Source organism: Pagrus pagrus (assembly GCF_965226575.1).
Source record: "Pagrus pagrus genome assembly, chromosome: 16".
NCBI classification, from domain to species: Eukaryota; Metazoa; Chordata; class Actinopteri; order Spariformes; family Sparidae; genus Pagrus; species Pagrus pagrus.
In genome coordinates this window covers 10,687,284-10,710,384 of record NC_140200.1, presented here as the reverse complement: position 1 = coordinate 10,710,384, position 23,101 = coordinate 10,687,284, and the positions used below count along the sequence as shown (strand labels likewise).

General features: G+C 38.9%; 3 protein-coding genes across 4 annotated transcripts; all 3 read left to right on the top strand.

Moving 5' to 3' along the window:
- The first annotated feature begins 619 nt into the window (after nucleotides 1-619).
- Nucleotides 620-12,714, top strand: LOC311271290 (structural maintenance of chromosomes protein 6). 2 transcript variants are annotated; one of them, XM_084376893.1, is made up of 27 exons: nucleotides 620-710; nucleotides 1,095-1,240; nucleotides 1,424-1,562; nucleotides 2,412-2,517; nucleotides 2,747-2,883; nucleotides 3,018-3,079; nucleotides 3,212-3,292; nucleotides 3,411-3,512; nucleotides 4,016-4,135; nucleotides 4,276-4,374; nucleotides 4,496-4,642; nucleotides 5,469-5,557; nucleotides 5,702-5,866; nucleotides 6,050-6,228; nucleotides 6,545-6,746; nucleotides 7,642-7,756; nucleotides 8,036-8,196; nucleotides 8,704-8,839; nucleotides 9,096-9,176; nucleotides 9,344-9,514; nucleotides 10,312-10,449; nucleotides 10,647-10,792; nucleotides 10,940-11,065; nucleotides 11,218-11,323; nucleotides 11,556-11,708; nucleotides 11,864-11,961; nucleotides 12,190-12,714. In XM_084376893.1, the coding sequence occupies exons 2-27, from the start codon at nucleotides 1,121-1,123 to the stop codon at nucleotides 12,284-12,286; spliced, it is 3,276 nt and encodes a 1,091-aa protein (XP_084233019.1). In that variant the 5' UTR covers nucleotides 620-710; nucleotides 1,095-1,120; the 3' UTR covers nucleotides 12,287-12,714. The 2 variants fall into 2 exon arrangements, with proteins under 2 accessions (XP_084233019.1, XP_084233020.1); XM_084376894.1 differs by having other exon boundaries at nucleotides 622-710; nucleotides 1,098-1,240.
- Nucleotides 12,715-13,314: 600 nt separating this feature from the next.
- LOC311271284 (required for drug-induced death protein 1-like) lies at nucleotides 13,315-16,889 on the top strand. Its single transcript, XM_084376883.1, has 2 exons — nucleotides 13,315-13,672; nucleotides 15,616-16,889. The coding sequence occupies exons 1-2, from the start codon at nucleotides 13,391-13,393 to the stop codon at nucleotides 15,751-15,753; spliced, it is 420 nt and encodes a 139-aa protein (XP_084233009.1). The 5' UTR covers nucleotides 13,315-13,390; the 3' UTR covers nucleotides 15,754-16,889.
- A 1,109-nt stretch (nucleotides 16,890-17,998) lies between these two features.
- tmem18 (transmembrane protein 18) lies at nucleotides 17,999-20,465 on the top strand. Its single transcript, XM_084377833.1, has 5 exons — nucleotides 17,999-18,183; nucleotides 18,357-18,474; nucleotides 19,716-19,770; nucleotides 19,884-19,977; nucleotides 20,074-20,465. The coding sequence occupies exons 1-5, from the start codon at nucleotides 18,091-18,093 to the stop codon at nucleotides 20,170-20,172; spliced, it is 459 nt and encodes a 152-aa protein (XP_084233959.1). The 5' UTR covers nucleotides 17,999-18,090; the 3' UTR covers nucleotides 20,173-20,465.
- The last annotated feature ends 2,636 nt before the right edge of the window (nucleotides 20,466-23,101 follow it).

The window sequence follows — 23,101 nt, the reverse complement described above, 5'->3', positions numbered from 1 at the left end:
ATACACTCTTTTATCTGTCAATATAATGAAATAAACTGTAAATGCAGAAGTAATTCAGAATATGATGGTGTGGATATTGTCCTCTGTTAGCAGTGAGTTACTCTGCTGCAGTTTTTCACAATAGATCATGGAAAAATTGTTGTCCAAAGTATCCTGGTGAGCAAAGATTGCCTACAATGATTTAAGTGCAATATGTAAGCCACTACTACATACCACCTTCAGTGGGGGCCTCCTATATTGCAAAGTTATGAGCCTTTCTATCCAGTCTGCAGTAGGGAGACATTGTAGGTTTCTGTCGAGGGGCCCTACTCAACTGAGAGGACTGATATACATAAAAATGCATTATCAACAATAAATCCTTCTTTCTATTTCTCAATGAGCAACTATTCATCGTTTACAGTTCACCTGCATTTAGAAAATTAAAACTATCATTATTCTTATTCTCTTTATGATGATTCGTAGCAAATAAATTGTTATTTAAGTTGAATTCATTGTTATATGTTCGACAAACAATGTTTCATTCCAGTGAGGGCTTTTTTAAAGGTGTATGACACTTAATAATAATAATACAAGAGTTTATATCAGCTGTCTGGGTTTACTGTAGGCCACATCCCGTGTATCCACGCGAGATTTCCGCGAGAATATCGGGCGCGAATTCGGTGAGAGGTCCGGTGGTCCGGCTGTTATTCTGTGCGGCTGTCGCCAACTAGGTAAGCACTGCAGTTACTTCATAACCTGCCATATCAGTCCTTACATTTTCTCATAACGACGCTAAACTAAGCAGAACATACTCCGCTCATGTGTAGGTTGTTGGTTGTGAACGCGGTTCTATTTAGCATGTAGCGTTAGTTAGGCAGCTAAGCTAGTTTTGTATGGTGGCTAACCCGATGTGACTTTCTAACCGCTGTCCCCGTTCACGTTTAGCCTGTGTCCGTTATTCTGAAAGTTAGAAGACATTTCGCGAGCTACAAAAAAGCGTACAAATGTGGCGATAGCTAGCTGTTTCAACTGGAGAACTAGAGTCGCGTTTTAACAGCTTGGCTCTATGCTAGGAACTGTGGCGTGTGTTCACTTTCAGTTTCATTTATCCCCAGCAGCGGAGTTAAGTTAGGCGACCAACATGTCTAAAAGGAAAAGCAGCTCTGCCGGGGACAAGCCCCACAAACGGGCCAAACCTGTGGAGGAGGAAGAGGAAAATGATCATGATAGTGATCAGGAACATCATCCACTGAGTGAACAGGTGTGTACAGTCACTGCCGTACTGTAAAACATGTTGTGGTTTATGTTTCTATGTAGAAGTTATATCTCTTGCTCCTAGTTGATTCTCTGAGATTGTCAGAAAAAAGTGATCATGGTAGATATAAATTACATTTGCACCATATATGTGGCATGTATTTGGGAGTGATAAATATCTTGTGTTTAGGTGCCCAGTGCTGGTGGTGAGGTGGTGAGTGATGCTGGGATTGTGGAGAGCATCACACTGAAGAACTTCATGTGCCACTCTCTCCTTGGCCCGTTCACTTTTGGGTCCAATGTCAACTTTGTTGTTGGCAACAATGGAAGTGAGTGTAAATATTTCACCAGTGAGGGATTCCAGAAAAGAGGATTAAGTATTCAGGTCTTGTGAAATGAAATTAAGACACATCCTTGTTTCCCTTTCCATAAACAAGGTTTACTGAAAGTCTCTGCCTGTTATTATGGCAACTGATGCCCCAAAGTTGCCTCTTCCATGTAATATGGGACGTTACAGCCCCTTGGTTTCAGAGGATAATCTCTATCATGGGGATCAAAGTACTGGTACCATCTTTTGACCACACTAAAAAAAATAGCATTTTCTTACTGTATGCTATATCACCTATTTACGTATAAAGATCTGCTGCATTTCAATGTATAGCTGTCAATTTTGGTAAAATTCTACTTGATTTAATCATGAGAAAAGACAAAAATAGAATTTTAAAAATGTTCCTTAAATAAGACTTTAAAAGCAAACTGCTGTTGCTATATGGAAACTGATGTGTCAGACTCACTTGTATAGAAAAGTACTTTTGTAGTTATCATGAAGTTCAACTTATCTGCAAATATTTTTTCATTGTAGTGCTTAAACACGTTTTAATGTTAAAATTAAAGCATGATTTTGGTACTTCCATCAGGTCAAATATATTTTGTTTGTTAGATTAAGATGACACTGACACATGAAGTAATCAGTCATTACCTACAGTTTTATTCTGATTTCATCAACTCCTTCAGATCCACAATTAGATTTTAGTTTGAGTTGTAATTTGTGGTGGTAGATTTAGCTTTTTTTCTGCTGTGTGCTGCTCTTTTCATCAAAAGAAATCGCAGGTGTCTCTTATCGTATCATTAATTTTCGTACCCTTATTTTTCCTGTGTACTCTCTGCTTGTGCCACAGGTGGAAAGAGTGCCGTTCTTACAGCTCTCATAGTTGCCTTAGGTGGGAATGCACAGGCCACAAACAGAGGCTCATCTCTCAAGGGTTTTGTGAAGGAAGGAGAAAGGTAAACCTTGCACCATATCATGCGATGTAAATCCTTTTTGTCACACTCTTTCTGAGACAATTTGTCATTGCCTTTAAGCAGAATTACTTGGTCTCACCTGGTTCCTTTCACCCCCACCCAACACCTTTAAAATATATAAAATTATGTGTGACGTGCAAAGGTAACTTCTATTAAAAGTTGCATCACTTAGCTTACAGTAGATTTAATGTTTCTTACTCTATTTTAACAGCTCAGCTGATGTGTCGATCACCCTGCGTAACAAAGGAAGGGACGCTTACAAACCGGACGTGTATGGTACAGCCATCATAGTAGACCTGAGAATAACACGCGAGGGGCTGAGAACCTATAAACTGAAAGGCAAATCAGGTAAAGACATTGAAGAGTTAAGGCTTATTCTTCTCGCAATGGTTTTCATTAGAGTTACTACACCAGTATATCTTATTTCAGTAGTCAAACTAAAAACAATTTGTTTCCATTAATCTTGAGCTCTTCTCTTACAGGTCAACTTGTCTCGAACAAAAAAGAAGAACTCCTGTGCATCTTGGACAATTTCAATATACAGGTATGTACTATGCAATTCTTATGCAGTACAATGCTGTTGAAACTTTCTTACAACAAAATCATACAATCCTGCAGGATGAAGCTGTGTCACTGTTTTGGTGAGAGGATGCCAGTAACTTGTTTTGTTCCAAAGGTCAACAATCCTGTGTCAGTCCTGACTCAAGAGATGAGCAAATACTTCCTACACTCCAAAGGAGAAGGGGACAAGTACAAGGTTGTTAAATATGAATAGACTTTTTAAAATGAAAATCGTTTTATGTTTTTTTTGTGAACTATGACTGAGGCAGATTTTCTTGTTCACATGTATATTTTGTTTTTTATTCCTCTTTCAGTTTTTTATGAAAGCTACTCAACTGGACCAGATGAGAGAGGACTTTGTCTACATCAAAACCACCAAACATCTCACAGAGGATAAAGTTGAACAACATAGTGAAGTAAGAATGATATTTCATATTTAAGGTGGTTATAACTGATATTTTACTATTAAAATGTCTAATAGCAACTTGAAAACAATATGAAATGGGTTGCTTGTTGTGATGAACCCTCAGTGACTAGCTGGTCAACACTGTGGAGCATTAAGCAGCTAAAGAACCACAAATTTCCCTCAGGAGTTGAGAAAGACCACAGTGGAGGTCAAAAACAGAGCTAAAAGAATGAATATAGGACTTGCATTCACCAGGTGGACAGAAACATGACTCCAAACACATGTTTCTCTTTAACTGCTCGATGTGCTAACAAGTTCACCAGATCATGTCAGTGCTGTGCTCAGAACTTGTAAGTAACTTGGATAGTAAGATTATGCAGCTTTAGGACTATGATATACTGATTCAAAAATGTTAAGGCTTCATTGTTAGTAGCATCTTTAATTGATTAACATAGAACTATTTTTTAGTTGTGTTTAACATGACCGTTAATGATTATTATATGACTGATATAGTGCTTGAAAGACCTGAAGAGGAAGTACCTGGAGAAAGAAGACCGTTACAAGAACCTGGCTTCACTTGATGAAATGCACACAAAACTGGAAGAGCTGCAGAAACAAATGGCTTGGGCTTTGGTGAGCTTTCAATTTGGAAATCCTGACCCCATCACCCACTCTTCCGTGTCACTATGAAATGGGATTAGTGCATTAAAATTAGATAATAAAAAGATCTTCCTTCTTTCTGTATATTATTGACTGTCACTTAAACATTGCAGGTGGCTGAGGCAGAGAAGGAGACGGAGCCAATGAAGGAGAAGCTGCAGTCAGACAGACGTTCTACAGAGAAATTTGATGAGAAGGTGGATGAATGGAAGGTGAGTCAAGAGTTTAAAACACATTGTATTTCTCAAACCACATTTCTGCTGTTGTCCATGCATAGACCTCATTCGTCCTCTAACCTTTAAGTCCCTAATCGGTTTTTATGTAATGATGCAGAATAAGGTGGAGGAGGCTGAGAGGAAGCAAAAGCAGAGCCAGGAACAGGTGGATGGGATCACGCAGCAAATCTCGGAGCTCCAGTCCAGATGTGCTGTGCTCAAGGCCGAGGTCCAGAAGCGAAATGCCATTTTAAAGTCCAGCGAGGTCAGTGTTCAGAAAATGCTGTAAGGCCAACAGTTCTGTACAGTATTGTTCAGTCACTTTCATATGAGCAATGGAAGTGATTTTGGATGCAACTGTCAGCCAAGGATTAGATCGAGGGCATACTAAGGCTTTTCAAGCAGCAGTTCAAAATTGATATTCCAGTTACTAACATGTTTTATTTTGTAGTGTGCAGGGTTTGGAAAATGCTGAAGTTCAATAGTTATGTTTGCAAGGTTAAAAATATGTGTGAATTTGAATTTACTCCTTGAAAGAAATGCCTGATTTTCAACATAATCTGGTGTTTAATCTACACATTAACTTGTGTAACCCAAAGATTCTTTAATACTTAAATGAAACGATTCCTTCATCATATAAGTTTGTCTCTTGGTGTTGAAATGATCAGGTATTAACTAATCATGATCGAAAATTACAATCAAAGTTAATATGAACAGCTTGTAACATAATCAAAGTGACAATATAAATTGATTTCTGTGGGTAAAAAGGAATTCTTAAAACTTTATACAGTAATAATTTAGATGTGATGATAAAGTCTTCAAGTGTTTCGAGGTTTTTGGTTTAGGTTCCTTGAATAGGCTCGAAGAGTGGTTGAATTGTACTCTTGAAAAGCTGTATGAACCCTGAATGTGGTCCAGATGAACTCGACTCAAGAAATGTTTAATTGAAGATGTCTACCAGAGTAAAAAGCAGTGTATACATTTTGTTTCAATTCGGTTTGTCAGGCAGAGCTGTTTATAGCTTTACTGTTATCATTGTGAAGTTTATTGTGTAACTAACCAGAGTTTTTTCATTCTTCTGTGCGAGCTAGGTCACTGTCCACAGATGCAAGGCTAACCTGAGGGACCTGGAAAAGGACAAAGTCCAGCTGTCCTCGAGGATTAATGATCTCAAGCTGAGGTATGACCTCAAAAAAATTCTTATGCAGCATAAATATCACATTTCGTTCTACAACCCTGGTGTTGTAAAATGACTATTAAATGAACCATTGACCTCTTACCTTTGACCCCTCCTGTGCTTTTCTTCCTTCATTTATCTTTCTAGCATCAGTCAGACGACCGGAGTGGAGAGCCAGGCCAGGACGGAGCGTATGGAGCAGATACAGGCTGAGCTGGAAACCCTAAAACACCACATCTCCACTCTGGGCCAGCAGATTGACCAGTATCAGCACGCCTGCAGCCGTGCCAAGGAGGAACAAGGGAAGATGATGTAGGGTGATAGGAACTGGCATTGAAGATAAATTAATCAATCATATATGGTTGTGCTTAGACTAACACATTTTACATCACACACATAAGGTGAAACTTCACCAAACTTCACCAAACTTCTATCTTGTCTCAAACATGCACACACAGCGTCTATTAAAATGAAACACACTTCTCCTGTCTTCAGGAGAGAGCAGAAAATGCTCCAGAGGACCATTGAGATCAACAGAAGGAACTTGCAGACTATGGAGAGCAGTCGGTCCAATCGCCTGCGGCGTTTTGGAGAGCACGTGCCCGCACTCGTCAGCGCCATCGAGGACGCCTACAAAAAGCGCCAGTTCAAGCACAAACCTCGAGGGCCCCTGGGTAAGACTTCCAGTTGTGCATAGGTGAAAATGTTTATGGCATCCAGGCCAGCCTTTTGAATTATAAAATTATACATAATGTGCGCAATGATGCACCTAAAGTTACCATACACTGTGCCCTGGCAGTATCATAAGGGAAGTATGTAATAAGACGTGTTGTTCCCTCCATTCAAAGCTGAGCAATGTTATACCCAGGTCTAAAACCAGGAAAAAGGTTGCTTGCTTTTTCATTTCACTCCTACCACCAGCTGTTCTACAAGGTGTTGACAAAAAATGCACTACTTACATTCCCTCTCTTTTCATTTCCCTTCTTGTAGGTTACCTTATAAGCCTGAAAGACCCAGAGCTGGCCCTGGCTGTAGAGGTCTGTCTTAAAGGCCAGCTGCAGGCCTTTACTTGTGATAACCATGAGGATGAGAGGGTGCTGCAGGGGCTCATGGCCCGAGTGTTGCCACGCGGCCGTAGACCTGCCATCATCACCAGCAATTTTCTCCCTAGTGTCCATGACACAAGAAAGAGGTGAGGACATGTACAGTATTCACAAAATGTTTTAGAATCTTGTCTTAGTCGTACATTGCATTGAAAGTTTCCTCCTCTGCAGAAAACAATAGCATTAGCCAGCTTGACACATTTCTGTGGATGTTTTTGATGCTTTTTTTCTGCGTGTAAGCGGTTGTGTTACTACACAGACACAAACAAACCGTTGGCCTGTGGCTACATCCAGCTGCTAACATCACCTCCTGGATAACAGGTTGGGCTTTCGGTCCCATATATAAAGGGACATATTTCTAACTATTCGGTTTCAGACTAAAGGACCGTTGAAAATGCGCAGTCTGTAACTATTCAGTGTTACACAGTGGTGGACTAAGTTACATGTTTGCAGCTAACGCTACTTTGCACGTTAGGTCACTCCAAGTCCTCGGTGATCTCATATTATTTTCAAATCAAGCTCTAAACATGACCTGTGCTGTTTTCTTACCTGGTTACTAGGAAATGAGCCATGTCAGCACCTGTTTTCAGTCCCAATTCAAGTTGAAGCTGCTTCCATGAGTCGAACTTCTTAGTATGACTTTTTAGTGGACTTTGTGTGGTGGTGGGTCGTTTGCTGGCCGTAGCAGAATCCATTACTATCCAAACACTAGTTTGGGTCCACCGCGCTTGTCTTCTTCCCGTATCCAAGGACGCGCATTCAGCGTCATCTGACGTAACGTCCGCAAGACTGCGCAGGAAATTCAGGCCCAAATTGCAGTACATTATGCAGCACACAGCCTGTTCAAGGCATTGGGGAGATACGTGGGTGGGCTCATTCTTTTTGGTTTTGAACGCTTCATCACCCTATAGCATTAAAACACTTAAAGTAAATAGTAAATACCTGAAAACTCATTAGTGGTCTGGGTTGGTTTGTCTTTGTCAGGGCGGTGAATCACCCTGAATACCCCTCCATGCTTCAAGCTCTAGAAATTGAGGACCCAGTCGTGGCCAACTGCCTCATTGATCAAAAGGGCATAGAGAGCATTCTACTCATCAAGGTAAGTTGCTTCACAAGAAAAAAGCTCAAGGAATATGATATATAGCCATGTATTTGAAGCTGATGTAAACTTTTTGCACAAACAGATTACATATACCTTTTTTATGTATGATGTTTATATTGTATACATATTAGGACTGTATCAATTTAGGAGATTCACAGTTCTGTCATATAACAATACAACAATAATCCAGCCCCCATTATTTATCTTTTCTGATGGAACATCATTTTGGTGGTGCATTGACATGAGATTTATTTTTTATTTTCTGTGGTTGTGTAGAATCGTACAGATGCTCGGAGAGTGATGCAGGGCAGAAACCCTCCTCAGAACTGTTCCCAGGCCTTCTCCAAGGAAGGAGATCAGATCTTCACTAACCGCAGTTACACTGCTGAGCAGACCAGAGCCAACTGCCTCTCGGGAGATGTTGAGGAGGAGATCAGGTGTGTATATGTGTGGATGTCCAGTGAGACTAGGCTTGCCACGGTAGTTGTTGTTACTGGTGTTACATGGCGTTTGGGCCTGCACTATTACTAAACTTGTTTTAGTTTTTTTTGTTTGTTTGTTTTTATCGACACTTAGTCCAACAACAGACACCACAACAGTACACTGACACGCGTTGCATTTCCTGTGACTGCTTCACAATAAAAGTTAACCCGTGTTTCACCAATTAAATGCTTTTAACATGAAGCTGTTTGGTTTGCATTAGTAGGAACTTAATGCAGCACTCTACAGATACAGAAGACAGAATCTAAAATGTGCGGTGTAATCGCTAGCACCAATTTTGTTTAGTTTATTAACTGGTGGGAAGATTTTCTCATCATGCATCCCTAAGCATGGTCGGTAAGAACTTCTCCTCTGGATACTTTTGGTTACCAGGGGCATCTCGAGCCGATTTTTTGGTGTCTCTCAGTCTTTGTTAATGACTTGGTAACTGTCTTTTCTCTCAGGCACCTGCACAGAGAGATGGAGAACCAAGAAGCTCAGGCGAATCGCTTCCAGCAACAGATGAGAAAGTTGGATGAAGACATCAAACAGAACGAAGTGCTGCTGAGACGAACCCACATGGAGCAAAAGACAACCAAAGTAACCCTTTACCTCTCACAGATCAGTGTTAATCTCTTTCTGTGCCCGCGATATTGTGAAATGATGAGTACCGTAACCCTTATTTGAAAATTGTTTTGTAATGTCTAAAGAAAAGTCCTGAATATATTTTGCCATAATATTTGATAATAATAAACCCAAATCGTTTTTTTTATTAGCTGTCTGAATATTGTCATATTGATGATGATGATGTAATATGGTTATGAAATTTCTTACCAAGTTTGTGTATTTGTTCTAGGATAAGGCCACAAAGCTACAGCTGGAGCTGACAGACCTAAATAATGTGGAGGAGCCGCAGTCAGAGGACCTCAGACCCCTGGTTTGTACAGAACTCATCAGTGATGTGATGTACTCAAATTATACTAGTCTCAGTAGCTCTGCGTAGATATAAAGATGGAATTTTGACTAGATAAAAGGCCCAGCAACATGTCTAACAGTAAGAATAGACACTCCACGTGACATGCCGCTGTCACCACTCTACCACAGGAGGAAGATCTTCAGGAGATTGTTTCGAAGATCTCATCCAAGCATGTCGAGCACGAAGAGGCGCGAGCTCAGATGGCGGAGCACAAGGCTGCCTACGATGCTGCAGAGAAGGAATACAAACAGCACAAAGAGCTGATCAACACCATTGCCGAGGACGCAGACTCTAAGAAGGTAGAGATTCTTTGGGATTGAGATTAAACAAACGTGGGAATAGTAGCGTAAGATTTCATAGTAACTAAAATTTGTAATTCTTTCCCAAATTACAATACATCAAATGTAAATACAACTTTCCTGCCTCTGAAAAAAAAATGTATATCAACATAAACCTACATGGTGCGTCAGATGGTATGTTAATCCTCCTGATTCCAATTGAATATGCTTAATTATGTACTAAATATAGCATTTACATGTCAAGTGAATGCTTTTGTTTGAGGATGTTTAAAGGAGACAAGCAACTATCCCACAGCTGCTAAAAGTCTTTAATTAGCACCTCTGTGTAATCAGGTTTAACTACATTACCTGTGGTTTCTCAGGTACTTTGGGTGAGAAGTGAATATATTCCCTGATTTGCTTTGAGGCTTTTCCTGCCAAAAAGCTGCAAGTACCTTTTTTAGTTTGAATTTGTGTAAGACTGACCCTGCATTATTACTTAATTATGTAAAAGGCTCAACTTAGTAAAGTAAAAGTTAAGGGTCATTGAGCATATGACCAAACCTCATCCAGCTGAGCAAAAATATTAATTGTGCCAAAAAAGTTGCTGTATCCCAAAAGCTGGAGAGGAGTAATTATACACACATCACATAGCTGCAAGGCTGTCAGAAAACAATGTCACCTGAAAAAAAGTAACACTTGCACATTCAGTCAGTAATAATGTTAGTGCTCCAGAGGCCGCCCACAGAGGCCACCATCCCCCGACTACTGGGTGAAGTTCATGCTGTAACTCCAAACTCTCTGTTCTTCTGCTACAGGAAGATCTGAGCAAGACCGATCAGGAGGTGATGAGGTGCAAGCATCACAAGAAACACTATGAAGAGAAACGCAGCGCCCATCTCCACAACATACAGACCCTCGAAGCTAAGCTGGAAAGCAAGGAGCAGGAACTTCAGGTATGCTGAACAAATACAGTATTGTCATTCAATGCACTGAGCAAACTTAGCTTAGCAAATGTGTTTGTACAGCATTCAAATTCAGTTAAACACTTTCTTTTGTAGCCTTTGGGTTTGATTTTATTTAGTTTTTTGTTATAGTTTGTGTAAATTGTAGTTTTACTATTTTTGTCTGTTTGTTTCACCCTGCGGTTCAGACATCTGTAGCCAAGGCAACGGAAATCTCTCCAAACCGTCTGGAGGTTCGACGGACAGCCAGGAGTCTGGACAGTGAGATCAACCGTCTCAAGGTGAAGATCACGACCCAGAGGGAACAACAGGGGGACCGCGAGGAGGTTGTGAGGTACGCTACTAAGACCCTTTTGTAACAGATCACAATGCAATGCCACATGTACCTCTTGTCATGTAACTAGACAAACTGATACACGTCAATTAATGAATTTTGACATAAAAACCTTCCTCCCACTTGTCTTTATATTTTCACATCCAGGCAGTATCAGGAGGCTCTGGAGAACTACAAGAACATGGCACAGAAAATGAAGAACCTCAACAGCTTCATTAGAAGTCTGGACAACGTCATGAACCACAGACTTCAGGTTTACGCTGAGCTCAGGAGGTAAGTTGTTAAACCAGCAGATGGCCTTCATACAAAAATGTGAAATTAGAAATTCTTTCATTTGACTCGAAATGATTTTGAGTCCTGTTATTCCATTTATTATGATTCCATCTTTTCTTTGATCACTCTCTCTGCATCTCTTTGTGTCTTAGGTTCCTCTCGGCCCGCTGTAAATACTACTTCGATAGCATGCTGGCTCAGAGAGGCTACACTGGAAGTATGACCTTCGACCACAAGAATGAGACCCTCTCCATCTCAGTAAGAAGACTGTTGGATTCATATATCAGACAACACAATTCAACACTTCACTTCACACTGCTTTTTACTGTAACGCCTGTGAACTGTGGGTCACATGAATTATTTTTTCATTACACACACTCAGAGTTCAGTTCAACTCAACTTGTAACGTGAACTGAGAGAGGGAGCAGTTGGCTCTGCAGCATCTCAAGAATTCATGTACAACCCTGATCTATCATTCACTCCTCTGTAGGTGCAGCCGGGCCAGGGAAACAAGGCCGACTTGAGTGACATGCGCTCCCTGTCCGGAGGCGAGCGCTCCTTCTCCACTGTTTGCTTTGTTCTCTCTCTTTGGGCCATCACGGAGGCGCCTTTCCGCTGCCTTGACGAGTTCGATGTTTACATGGTAATAAGAGCCGTGTTGCAAGTTGATCTGGACATGAGTGCTTACTGCCTTAAGTGTCAACATGATCTCTAGTTCAACAGAATTAAATAAGCATAAGAGCAGAAAGTTAAGAGTTAATATTTAATAATACAAAAGGTTTTGTTTTCTCCATATAGGACATGGTGAACAGGCGGATATCCATGGACATGATGCTGAAGGTGGCTGCTGGTCAGCGCTACAGACAGTTCATTTTCCTCACCCCACAGAGCATGAGGTAATAACTGATGGAACATCTTTTTGTTTATGTATTTGTTTTAAAGCAATTAGACCACCCAGATGTGATTTATTGACTTAGCAAATGAGCTGTGATGAAGTAATCTGTTCAAGACTAAAGGCCATGTGATTTTGATATGCTGCTTAGTTTCCCTGAGAACGAGCAGAGGCCTCTCAACCTCAAAGGTCCCATTGTCAACTTTATTTTTCTTCTTTTTTTTCCTTTCAGCTCTCTTCCAGTGAGCAAACTCATCCGCATCCTGCGACTCAACGATCCAGACCGCAGTCAAAACAATGCACAGAGAACTCAAGAAGAGGATCAGTAGTGTTTTGCAAGCTGGTAATGTAGCATCAGTTGAGGTAATGAGACCACTAGAAGGTGCTAAGACCCTTCAGGACGTTGGGTCGTATGTTCATTCCTGTTTTCTGGGAACATTTTAAAGAAGTGAACCCACATGTTGTTCTTTAGCCTTTAAGTGGACTTCAGTTTTGAGAAGGATTACTTGTTTGTGTTCAAAAGAGATAACAACTGTTCGTTGAATGTGTGTTTGACGTTTTGTACTTTAATAGTGAATTCATGCACCAATAAAATGGTGTAAGAGTTTTTACATTGACGGGTCCTGTACAGGGAGGGGAATTGTTTATATCAATTGTCAAAATAAGCATTGGCTGTAAAACTGGCAAATTGAAGGAGTTAATGATGTTATTGTAAGAAATATTTAATGTTCATTAAACCAAATAATTTAAGAGACAAACGTGTTGGTGTTTTTTGATGCATTGAAGCATTTTTTCAGGTTTGTAGTGGAGAGTTTTTCCACCTCAAGTCTGTCTTTAACTGGAAGTTAGGGCTGCATCTGAATATTATTCCATTGTCAATTAATCTGTCGATTGTTCTAAGGCTTAATTGTTTAGTCTTGAGACTATATGGTGTCAAAACATTTTTAAAAATGCTCATCAAAATTTCCCACAGCCCAAAGTGATGGCTTTAAAACAAACTCTTCATTTACCATCACAAAAGAAAAGAAAAGCAGAAAATCCTCACATTTAAGAAGCTGGAACCATTCTTTCAATCTAACAATCGTTGCAACTCTACTTGAAGCCATGAATCAAGTTCTTCTTGTTTTTTTACCACTGTGTGACAGGACACAGTAAACCTATAATCTTGATGTTTTCCTCAGCTGTACTCATTCATCACTGGATAAAAGTCATTTTGGTCTGTACCTGCATTGAACTCTGAGACTTGTTAAGGTCAGTCTTGTGAGGAGAGAATTTGCACCTTTAAGGGCTCTGTGCCAAATCCTGCACACAAGGCGGTCCACTGGAATGCACTTCCACTCATGCACAATAACGACTGTTGACAACATACCTGACCCTCTGAGGGAAAGTGGTACTTTTTGCTACATCCTTGAGAGCTGCAGCAAGCGGGCAACATGAAGCCTAAATCTCTTTCATCAATGCTGTTTGACAGAAATTCAGCAGCAGCAGCCGAGACTCTAAACATACGAGCGTCTAAATACCAGCGGCATGTGGACAGTGTGGATCAGCAGGAGAGTCTGCATCACTCGGGATCCGAGGACAGCAGACAAACTGAGACTTGCCACAGAGAAATCCATTTTGCGTTTCTGCCAGAGAGGTACGAGCCGCTGATGGATGATGAGGCAAAAGCAGAGAAGAAGAAGAGGAAGAAAGAGCAGTACAAGAAAGTAAAGAAGGTTGGTGTCTTTTTTTTTTTTTTCTTCTCACAATTTCTTGAGATATGTTGTTATACTTTAGGCTTTACTTTGAAATGTATTAGAACTTATTTTTAAATCTCACATGGCAAAAACATCAAATACCTCAATATTAACACAATTCCAACTCAATATACGGTCTTGTATCATGTTAATGATAATCTTGATATATTGCCCAGCTCTGGTAGTTGGACTGTGAACCACAATTGTTTCAACATGGCATTTATCAGCCACAATCCAGTTGTTTGAAATATATAGTATGACGTAGTAATCTACACAAATCAGTTGTCTCCTCTCTGGCCTCTCTGGAGGACACAGAAGAACATCCTTTGAAACATGTTGTCGACTAACTTCAATCTCAGCTGGTTTGCACTTATAATTTTATAACTGGTTGAATGTTTCATTTCTGTTCATACAACACAGTCTGTAGAGATGATGAGATCAGATGAGTTCCTTTGACAACATCAGTGGCCTATTGACCAGCCTGATTGCTTTTATTGCCCCGACTCACGTGTGACTGATAAGTAAATGACCTCAAACAACAACAATACTCATATTGAACTCAATACAGTTCAATACTCATCAGTGGCCTGACACGCTTGTTAAGAATGAATAATAACAGACTCTTATCAGTTGGTTTCTGATAGCACTGCAGCGATCGAGAAGGAAGTGATAGTTGTTTTTTTGTTGTTGTGCTGTTTAACATTTTGCTTGAAATGTTTCCTCCCTGCAAAAACATAGTGTCTTTTTTTTCTTTGTCTTTTCTTGTAGTTTGGATTGGGGTGAGTTGAAATGTGAACTCAATATGACACCAATCCATCAGCATCATTCAAATTATTCTAACATATTGTTGATCACTGTGGAAGGGGAAATGAAATGAGTTCAGCTGATCACCAATCAGTAGAATAAAAACAATGAAATTGATCCTACATACAAATCAATCTCATAATGATACCTTGTGCACAACATTAATTTTATTTTTGTTCATTAAGAATAACTGCAGCGCAGTATGAGAAAAATCCGAGGTATTTTTACTGTTTGAACAAAGTTTATCAGTGACCTGGGACTCTTATTTATACTGAGCAGTAACCGACTTATCAGTTACTCATGGCCTACATAAATCTGTGAAACACACTGACAGGCTACTATTAATAACTGAAGTGAGAAAGTTCACAGTGAGAGAGATCGATCATTAATCAATGTCCACTAAGTCCACTTTTTTTTTTTTAAGTTGCTGAATAATAATTACTTTAATTATAGTCTGTACCTTACTTTTTATTTCATTAGTTTAACAGTTTACTCATTAATCAGTTTTAACTTTAGACACGTTATCATTAATAAATCAAACTAGTGAGTCATTTTTACACACTACAGTGAGGACGAGGGATTGTTTTTGCTCTATTTTTTTCAAACATCTGACGTCCTGTATCCGCTTCAGCCGGTCAGCCCTTTCCTGTTCAAAAACAGGAGACAATAGAGTTCATGGGGCGTTCAGGGACCATTTTCAGGGATAAATGGAGACTGCAGCTCTCCTCCTGTGGTGCTATTGTTCTCAAACATCACATGTGAAGGGTTTTCTTTCAAACGGCTTCTTTGTGATCTCATGTCCTGTGTCAGTTCTTAAATCTCATATTTTTTTAACCTGATTCTGAATCTAAATAATGTGGGAATAAAAATAATTAGGACGTGATTGTGTGGGAGGGAAGCAATCATATTTGGTGCACAAATGTGTTAATCAACCATGATCCATATTAGTTAGAGCCCGACCGATACTGGATTTTTGAGGCTGATACTGACAAACCCCTGATGGGCCAATTTTGGTTGACTGATAAATAGGCCAGGCTCTAATATTGATTTACCTTTATTGCATTAGTGTTGAACTCTACAGAATTAATGATTAATCTGTCTGTGTGTTTGTCTTTCAGAATGTTGGTAAAGCACTTCGCGCCAGCTGGAAGTGTCTAATGCTCGGTCTGTACAATTTTGCCCTCGGCTACTCGACTCCGATCACAGTGGCCGCGACCTTCGTCCCCGACTTTCATCCGGGGAGAAACACGTCCTGAGCTGAGCCACACGTGCCTCCTGCAGTTTCTTTGCAAACTGTCCTGTGCATACGAGTAAACCCATGGACACTGACCAAAGATTATTAATATGTTTATAAAGTTTGTGTATTTTAAATCACAATTTTGTATTTGTTTCCATAAATCGTAATGGAAATATGCCTTTTTTTTTTTTTTTTGCTGTAGGCGAATCAGCCTTTTACACGGCAGACATTTTGAAAAGCACAAGTGTTATTTCTACCATTAATGAAAATGAATTGCCGACTATTTTGATAACTGATTAATCATTTTAGTCGTTTTTCAAGCACAGATGTGAAACATTTGCTGGTTCCAGCTTCTTAAATGTAATAATTTGCTGCTTTTCTTTGTCCTTTTATGATAGTAAATGAAGAGTCTTTGGGTTTTTGACTATTGGTTGGACAAGGAAAACATTTTGAAGACGTCCATTTGAGTTTTGGATGTTGATGAGCATTTTTCACTTTTTTTACACCTTTATGACAGAAAGACAAAATGATTATCTGTGAAAATGATCAGCAGATTAATCAATAATGAAAGTAATTATTTGATAGTTTCACTCAACTGTCCATATATATATATTTGCTTACGATCATAAAATTAGTGAAATTGCTCTCTTTATATATGTACCCCTTCACCCTCAGTCACATATTGCTCACGCACCTATTAACCTCTAGTTTAAACATTAAAAACGTGTGTGCCTTTTTTCATTAGGAGAATGTTTTCTGGATTTTGCATGTGTGCAGAAGGGTAATGTGTAATAAAGTGATTCGGGGCAGATACCTGTTACAGTCAGGAAAGAAGGAATAGGGAAATGATCGTAAAGAATTACCTTCAAAAGACGAGTAATTCAGTGCTGAAAGGTTGTGGACACACACACAGTGAGGAAGAAACCAGTACACCACCTCTACTCCGAGTGGAGCAGCTGGACTGCTGATTTCAAGAGAGTTGTACAAGTTTAAGAGGATTCTCAGATTGAAATGTAAGGGTGTGACTTTTGAACTTTAGTCCCCAGCATTTCACTGCCACTGGTTGTGTAAGTTTGTTCAGTTTTAGGGGTTTTGCAAATCATGTTTGTATGTTTGTTTGTGATAAAATGTTAATAAATTGTGCACCAAAACGTAGTCACTTGTTATTCTTGTTTTTTTAAAGGGTTAGGGTTAGACACGTTAACGTATTATAATTAAATTGTGGGACATTTATTGATGTATTTTATGTCGTAGAACGAAACGTGAATATCGATTAACCGAAAAACCAAAATACTCATAGACTCAATACTACAGCACTCTATAGGGGAGGATGAGGCGAGGGGTATGTCACTGGTTGCAATCTGCAACCTCACCACTAGATGCCACTAAGTCCTACACACTGGACCTTTAACATGGTGGCACAAGGTCAAGTACATAGACAGTCACAGACACACACATTTCCAAGAAAAACTTTATTAAAACGGATTTCTAGTTTACCATAACCACAGCATGAATGGTAGATACGAACAAATTATATAACATGAAACATAAAAAAGGTAACACAGTAAAGGAGAAAATATGCACACAACATATACATTATAATACAAAAAAAATTCATTTTGAACAAAAAGGCTCACTATGAACTGACCACTTCTGGACTCAAGCAAAGCAAGCAAGCAAACCAATGCAATCAAAGAGTTTCCTTTCAAAATTATACATGGGTACTATCCTGTAAAAAACAATATTTGTCGTTTTTTTCCCTGATGTAAGCAACAGATGCTCTTTCTGTGATTGTGAGGGAGAAACTATTGAACGTATTTTCACAGATTGTTTCCATACTACTGCCTTTTGGCTTGATTAACAGAAATACCTTTCAGCAATGCTTGAAAAAGATGTCACTCTAAAAAAGATTGATATTTTACTCATCTTTAACAAGTCCAACTTCTCCCCACATGAAATGTATATAATCAATTTAATTATTATTTTATCAAAATAGGACATCTATAAAATGAAATGGCTTGAAAGATTGTCCTCCTGTCACGCTTTTAAAGTTACAGATTTGAAATCATATTTGACTTCCATTTAAAATTTGCAAAAAAAAAAAAAAAAAAAAGACTTAGAAATAGACTTAAAAAATAGAATTTACTTCTTAAAAATATAAAAAATAAAATTGTTCAATAAATAAATAAATAAATAAATAAATAAATAAATAAAAACTAAGACGTTGTGACCGGAAGAGAGTTTTCCCAACGTCTTTGCGAGTCGCCGCCGTGACGTCATTCTACTGCGACAGTACGTTCCCTTCCGTGGTCTCGATTTGTTTACATTAAACGCCATCGAAGGCGGTTTTGTGAAGATGACGGACCAGAAAGCCGAGAATGTTAGCTCTATCCCCATCGATGCGTTCAGCAATTTAAGAATTACATCGATATGGACGTTTCTCATGTCTGTAAGTGAACGTCACAGCTCATTTCATCGCTCGAGGGGCTAAGCTAGCTCTGAGCTAGCTGTCACGGATCGATTGTATTTATTTAACCACGCCGCTTGGAGCAGGTGTATTTCGGTTCAGTTATTATTTCACAGAAACAGCTTCCCAATGTGTGCTTTTATTTTATTGTTTAGGTGCAGTGGTCGGAGCCTTGGCTCGTCGGACTGTTGGTGTTTCATGCTGTGTGTTTGTGTTTGACTGTGGTGACCTGCAGATATTACAGAGCTCAGATACTTCACTTCCTGCTCATGGGTAAGTAAGTAAGAAAGAAAACTATAAGAATTAGCCTTAACGAAAACTGTTGTTTGACACTGGGTATAATTAAATACTTCCTAAATGTTCACGTAAAGTTTGAGTATGGTGCAAAACTGGCAAATGTGTTGTGACAAATGTTGAGTCAACAGTCTTGATACAGTTTTCTGTGATGTACCTGTATTTTAGCATCCTGGTTGCATGCATCTGAGCAGTGAGTGAAATTGATGATACCAGGTTGTACAGCATCACAGTTGTATTATTGAAAAGGCAGTACTCTAAAAAGCTTTTGCTGTTTCTCTGATCTGGAATATCAGAAAACGTCTCTGTGGGTTTTGCACATACACTGCTTTTATTTAGGTCTGCAATTAACAATTATAATCATTGTCAATTAATTGATGATATTTGGTCTATAAAATGTTAAATAAAGTGTTTCCTAGGGTCCAAGATGACATCATCAAATGTCCAGTTTGGTTTCCAACCAATGATATTCAGTTTATTGTCATAGAGGAGTAGAAACATATTAACTTTTAAGAAAGTGGAATCAGAGAATTTAGATGTTTTTTTAATTACCCAAACAGATTAGTCGATTCGCAAAACGGTGGATGATTGATTTAATAGTTGACAACTAATAGATTAATCGTTTAATCATTGCAGCTCTACCTTTATCCACAGTAGGGGTGTCATGAATTTCCAAATACACAATTTGATTTGACCTTCGATTTTAAGGTCATGATTTAATGCTTTTTTTGATTAAAACATTTTTCAGCCTTGGTTTTATGCCAGCTGTCATTTATATTTTCTAATTCGTCCACAGTAAGTTAGGGTTTTTTACAACAACAGTGACAGTGACTTCAAGCTGGTGGTTTCATCAAAAATAAAGATTTCTTCGCAGATACTGCCTTTGAATTCACTGATTCGATTTAATTTGATTCCTGTTCCTACCTACTTCACTGGTCTGCCGGCTTTGCTGTAATCCAAAATGTCCTCTTGGGAATCAAATAAGATTTATTCTAATTCATCTAAAGTAATAAAAGTACTAAAGTAATGATGACTACTTATTGGTGTGTGTGTGTGTGTGTGTGTGTGTGTGTGTGTGTGTGTGTGTGTGTGTGTGTTACCAGTAAAGGCAGATATACCTCAAAACTAGTTAACCATATCTGAAAGTTCTGTATACCTTGTTTGGATTTGTTGAACAAAAGCTCATTTTCTGACATGACTGACGTGATTTCTCTCCACAGTTATCCTGGTGTACACTGCTGAATATCTAAATGAGCTGGCAGCCATGAACTGGAAGTAAGACCACTGTTCAGCAGTATCTTATTTTGTTGCTTTAATGAGTGAAATAATGTGTGTGTGGAGGCTCACGAGTACCGTAATAAAGAAAATCTCATCATTGTTTTTTGCAGGTCCTTTTCTAATTTCCAGTACTTTGATTCCAAGGGCATGTTCATATCTTTGGTCTACTCGATTCCTCTTCTGCTGAATACCGTCATCATTGTGGTAAGCTTTTATCGTTATCCTCATCCTTGTCACATCAAATAACATGTCAAAAGCACTCAACACCTGCTTATATGAATGTTTGTTGTACATCAACAGATGGTGTGGGTGTATAGGACCTTTTCAACCATGACTGAGCTGAAGACACTTCAGCTCAAGCGAAAGGCGCGCAGAGAGAAGAGAGAGAAGAATGACTGATTCCTCTACTCATGTCCAAAAATGGGCTTCACTTGGAGGAATTAAGAATCGAGGTCTCTGCTACGCTAATCCTAAATTTTGGAGAAGGAAGACAGATTTCTTCTTGTTACTGTAAAAGGATTGTTCGTTGATGTGGGTCGGGACTGGGTGTTTCAGGTAACGGGTGGAGGCTGCTGAATGCACTGCACACTATGAGATTTACAAGGACCAAAGGACATTTACTGTTTTATATTTAAAGTTGTCTAAAAGTGTGTTAAACTGCACAAAGAAAAGATAAAGTGTTTCTGAATGACTTTTATTTGCCTCTTGATTTTATGGCCTGGGAATGTTGCAATGCTTTGGTTAGATTTAAGACTGCAAAAGCAATGAATATAAAGCAAGAAAGAGCTTTATTTGAAAGAACTTTACTTTCATTGTTACTTGCGTAACGAGGTTTACGATGAATTCAGTGTAAATCCATGACATGATTGACCAAGACTAGAGGAGAGTACAATGACTAAATTTATGTTGATCGTGAGTCGTTTCAAAAGATTTCATCACACAGGAAAACCATGAGGCATTTACTCGATTCACCAAACACTCAACAGTTGTTGAGTTGGACAAAATAAAGCAGTTCTATGCTTGCCATACTGGTTTGTATCCCAGAATCTGTCAGACTTGTCTGACAACTCTCACACAGTGGGTGGGGGTTGAGTGTAAAGTGAGGTCTTATGACCTGTCAGTAGGTTCATTGGGGCGGGGTTGTGGGGTCTGTTTCATGATACTGGGCTAAGCTCTTTATGCAGGACAAGTTTTAACCCCTCACGTCTCCAAGTCAGCCTCTTTCACAGCAGGCAGTTTGACTTGTTGTCGGAAAAGCACAGGTGTAACTAATAACATTAATAATTGCTGTCGTGTATTTCCAGCGAGACATGACATCATGCACAATACCAGGACCACTAATAAGACCTATCTCATCAAATTAGACGAGAACCATTTTTTCTTCAACTTTTTCTGGCATGCACAGAAGACAAAAAAATTCACACCCCCAAACCCACATTTTTTGACAACCGTTAAATCATAGGGGAATTTTGAGCTTTAGTGAAATAAAGGCCTGCATGATAGCATCAGCAAACAATCTTGTTTATTTCACAGTACGATAACCATCTCAGGAAATATCACAGATTCAACCTATCCCAATATACACTGTTACCAGGCTTGGGGAGAAATGAAACGCATGTAACGGTGTTACGTAATACCAAAAAATGGTTATTGTATTCTGGTAAAATTACAGGGAGAAAAAAAGATGTAATTAGATTACAGATACTTAAAGTAAAAAAGAGGTTACTGACAGGTCACAATTTTGTTCTGTTCTGTACATGCGACATCTACTGCATGTCTGTCCGTCCTGGGAGAGGGATCCCTCCTCTGTGGCTCTTCCTGAGGTTTCTTCCATCTTTTTTCCCTCCTGTTAAGTTTTTTTTTTTTCCATATGGCAAGCTTTTCCTCACTCGAATTGAGGGTCCAAGGGTTAGACATCATTCTGGTCTTGAGTGAGGCCAAATAGACGAGTGTGTATTCTGTAAGAACACACACACTTCATTAAGATTAAATAATAGTCACTTATTGATATTTATTTTCTCTTGTCTTTATTTGCATATATTTGGTACTGAAGTAATTCAAAAGTAATGGAAAGCAATCAAGTGACATTACTTTCATATTGCAATACTTTGATTACATTACTTAATATATATGTATATATATATATGTGTGTGTATATATATATATATATATATATATATATATATATATATATTACTGTATATATTTATATATATTACTGTATAAACTTGTAAAAATGTAGAGGTCAGTACTGACAATTATCTCTGTATGACTGTAAAAGAGGCTTGGGATGCCCCACTAGAGGGCAGTATGGATTAAATGACATGAGACAGGTGCTGGCGTCCATAAAATCTAATCTCTGGAAGACTTTCCTCAACTCACACTCCATTTTTCTCTATTTATCGGGATGTCTTACCTCTATGTTACCAGTGATTTTATCTTATTTATATCACTCCTTATAAGTTCTCCCAGATGCATCTGATATGTTGGTATGCTTTGCCCTCGTTCATATGTCAGGATCCTTGACATGAGTGATTGGATCGCAGTCATCATCTGAAGCTATCCAAGAAGACTGGGAGGAAAAGAAAAATGTTGGTGGTGAAGTGTCCTGCGAAGAGACGAAGCCAAATTCACCAGTTCATATATCTCAGTACATTGCACAACATCCAGTCAGCTGCAGTCCGCTGGGCTAAAACACTTTGGATGAAGGAAAAAACACCTGTTGGAAAGATGGGTTGAGGAGACGAATGTTCTGTTCAGGCTGAAAGGCGGGGAACAGTTTACGTGTCAAAAATCACAAGACAACATATGGAAGTGCATCCTCGAGCCAGATGAGTGCAAAAACACACAATGATTTCCGTTGTGAAATGCTTATAAATGACCATCCATCTAGATCCATGTGGAAGTTTAATCAATTTAAGGGCAGCCTGGCGTATCACTTAATCCAATTTGATTAAGCCGCCAATATGAAATCAATTTGTCATAACAGTGCTTTAAGAAAGATTTGGAGAATCCTGCCCAGAAACTGACATTTTTATCAAGGAAGGATCATGTCAGTAAATTATGGCGTGAAGTTCACGCAGGTTTTGTGCAGTCAAAACTTTACAGATGTGGGACTGAAGCATGTTACATGAAGAGTTACATGAAATACGTGAAATATGTGATTTATATGAAATATGCACTATGAAGTCATCAACATGTTACCCTTTTGATTTCCCCGTAAAGGACCAGTGTGTAGGATTAGAGGGATCCTTTATCCAATCAACTGGAGCTAAGGATCACTGTGTTTTCGTTATAGAGTGAAAAATGTAAAAAAAAAATAAAAAAA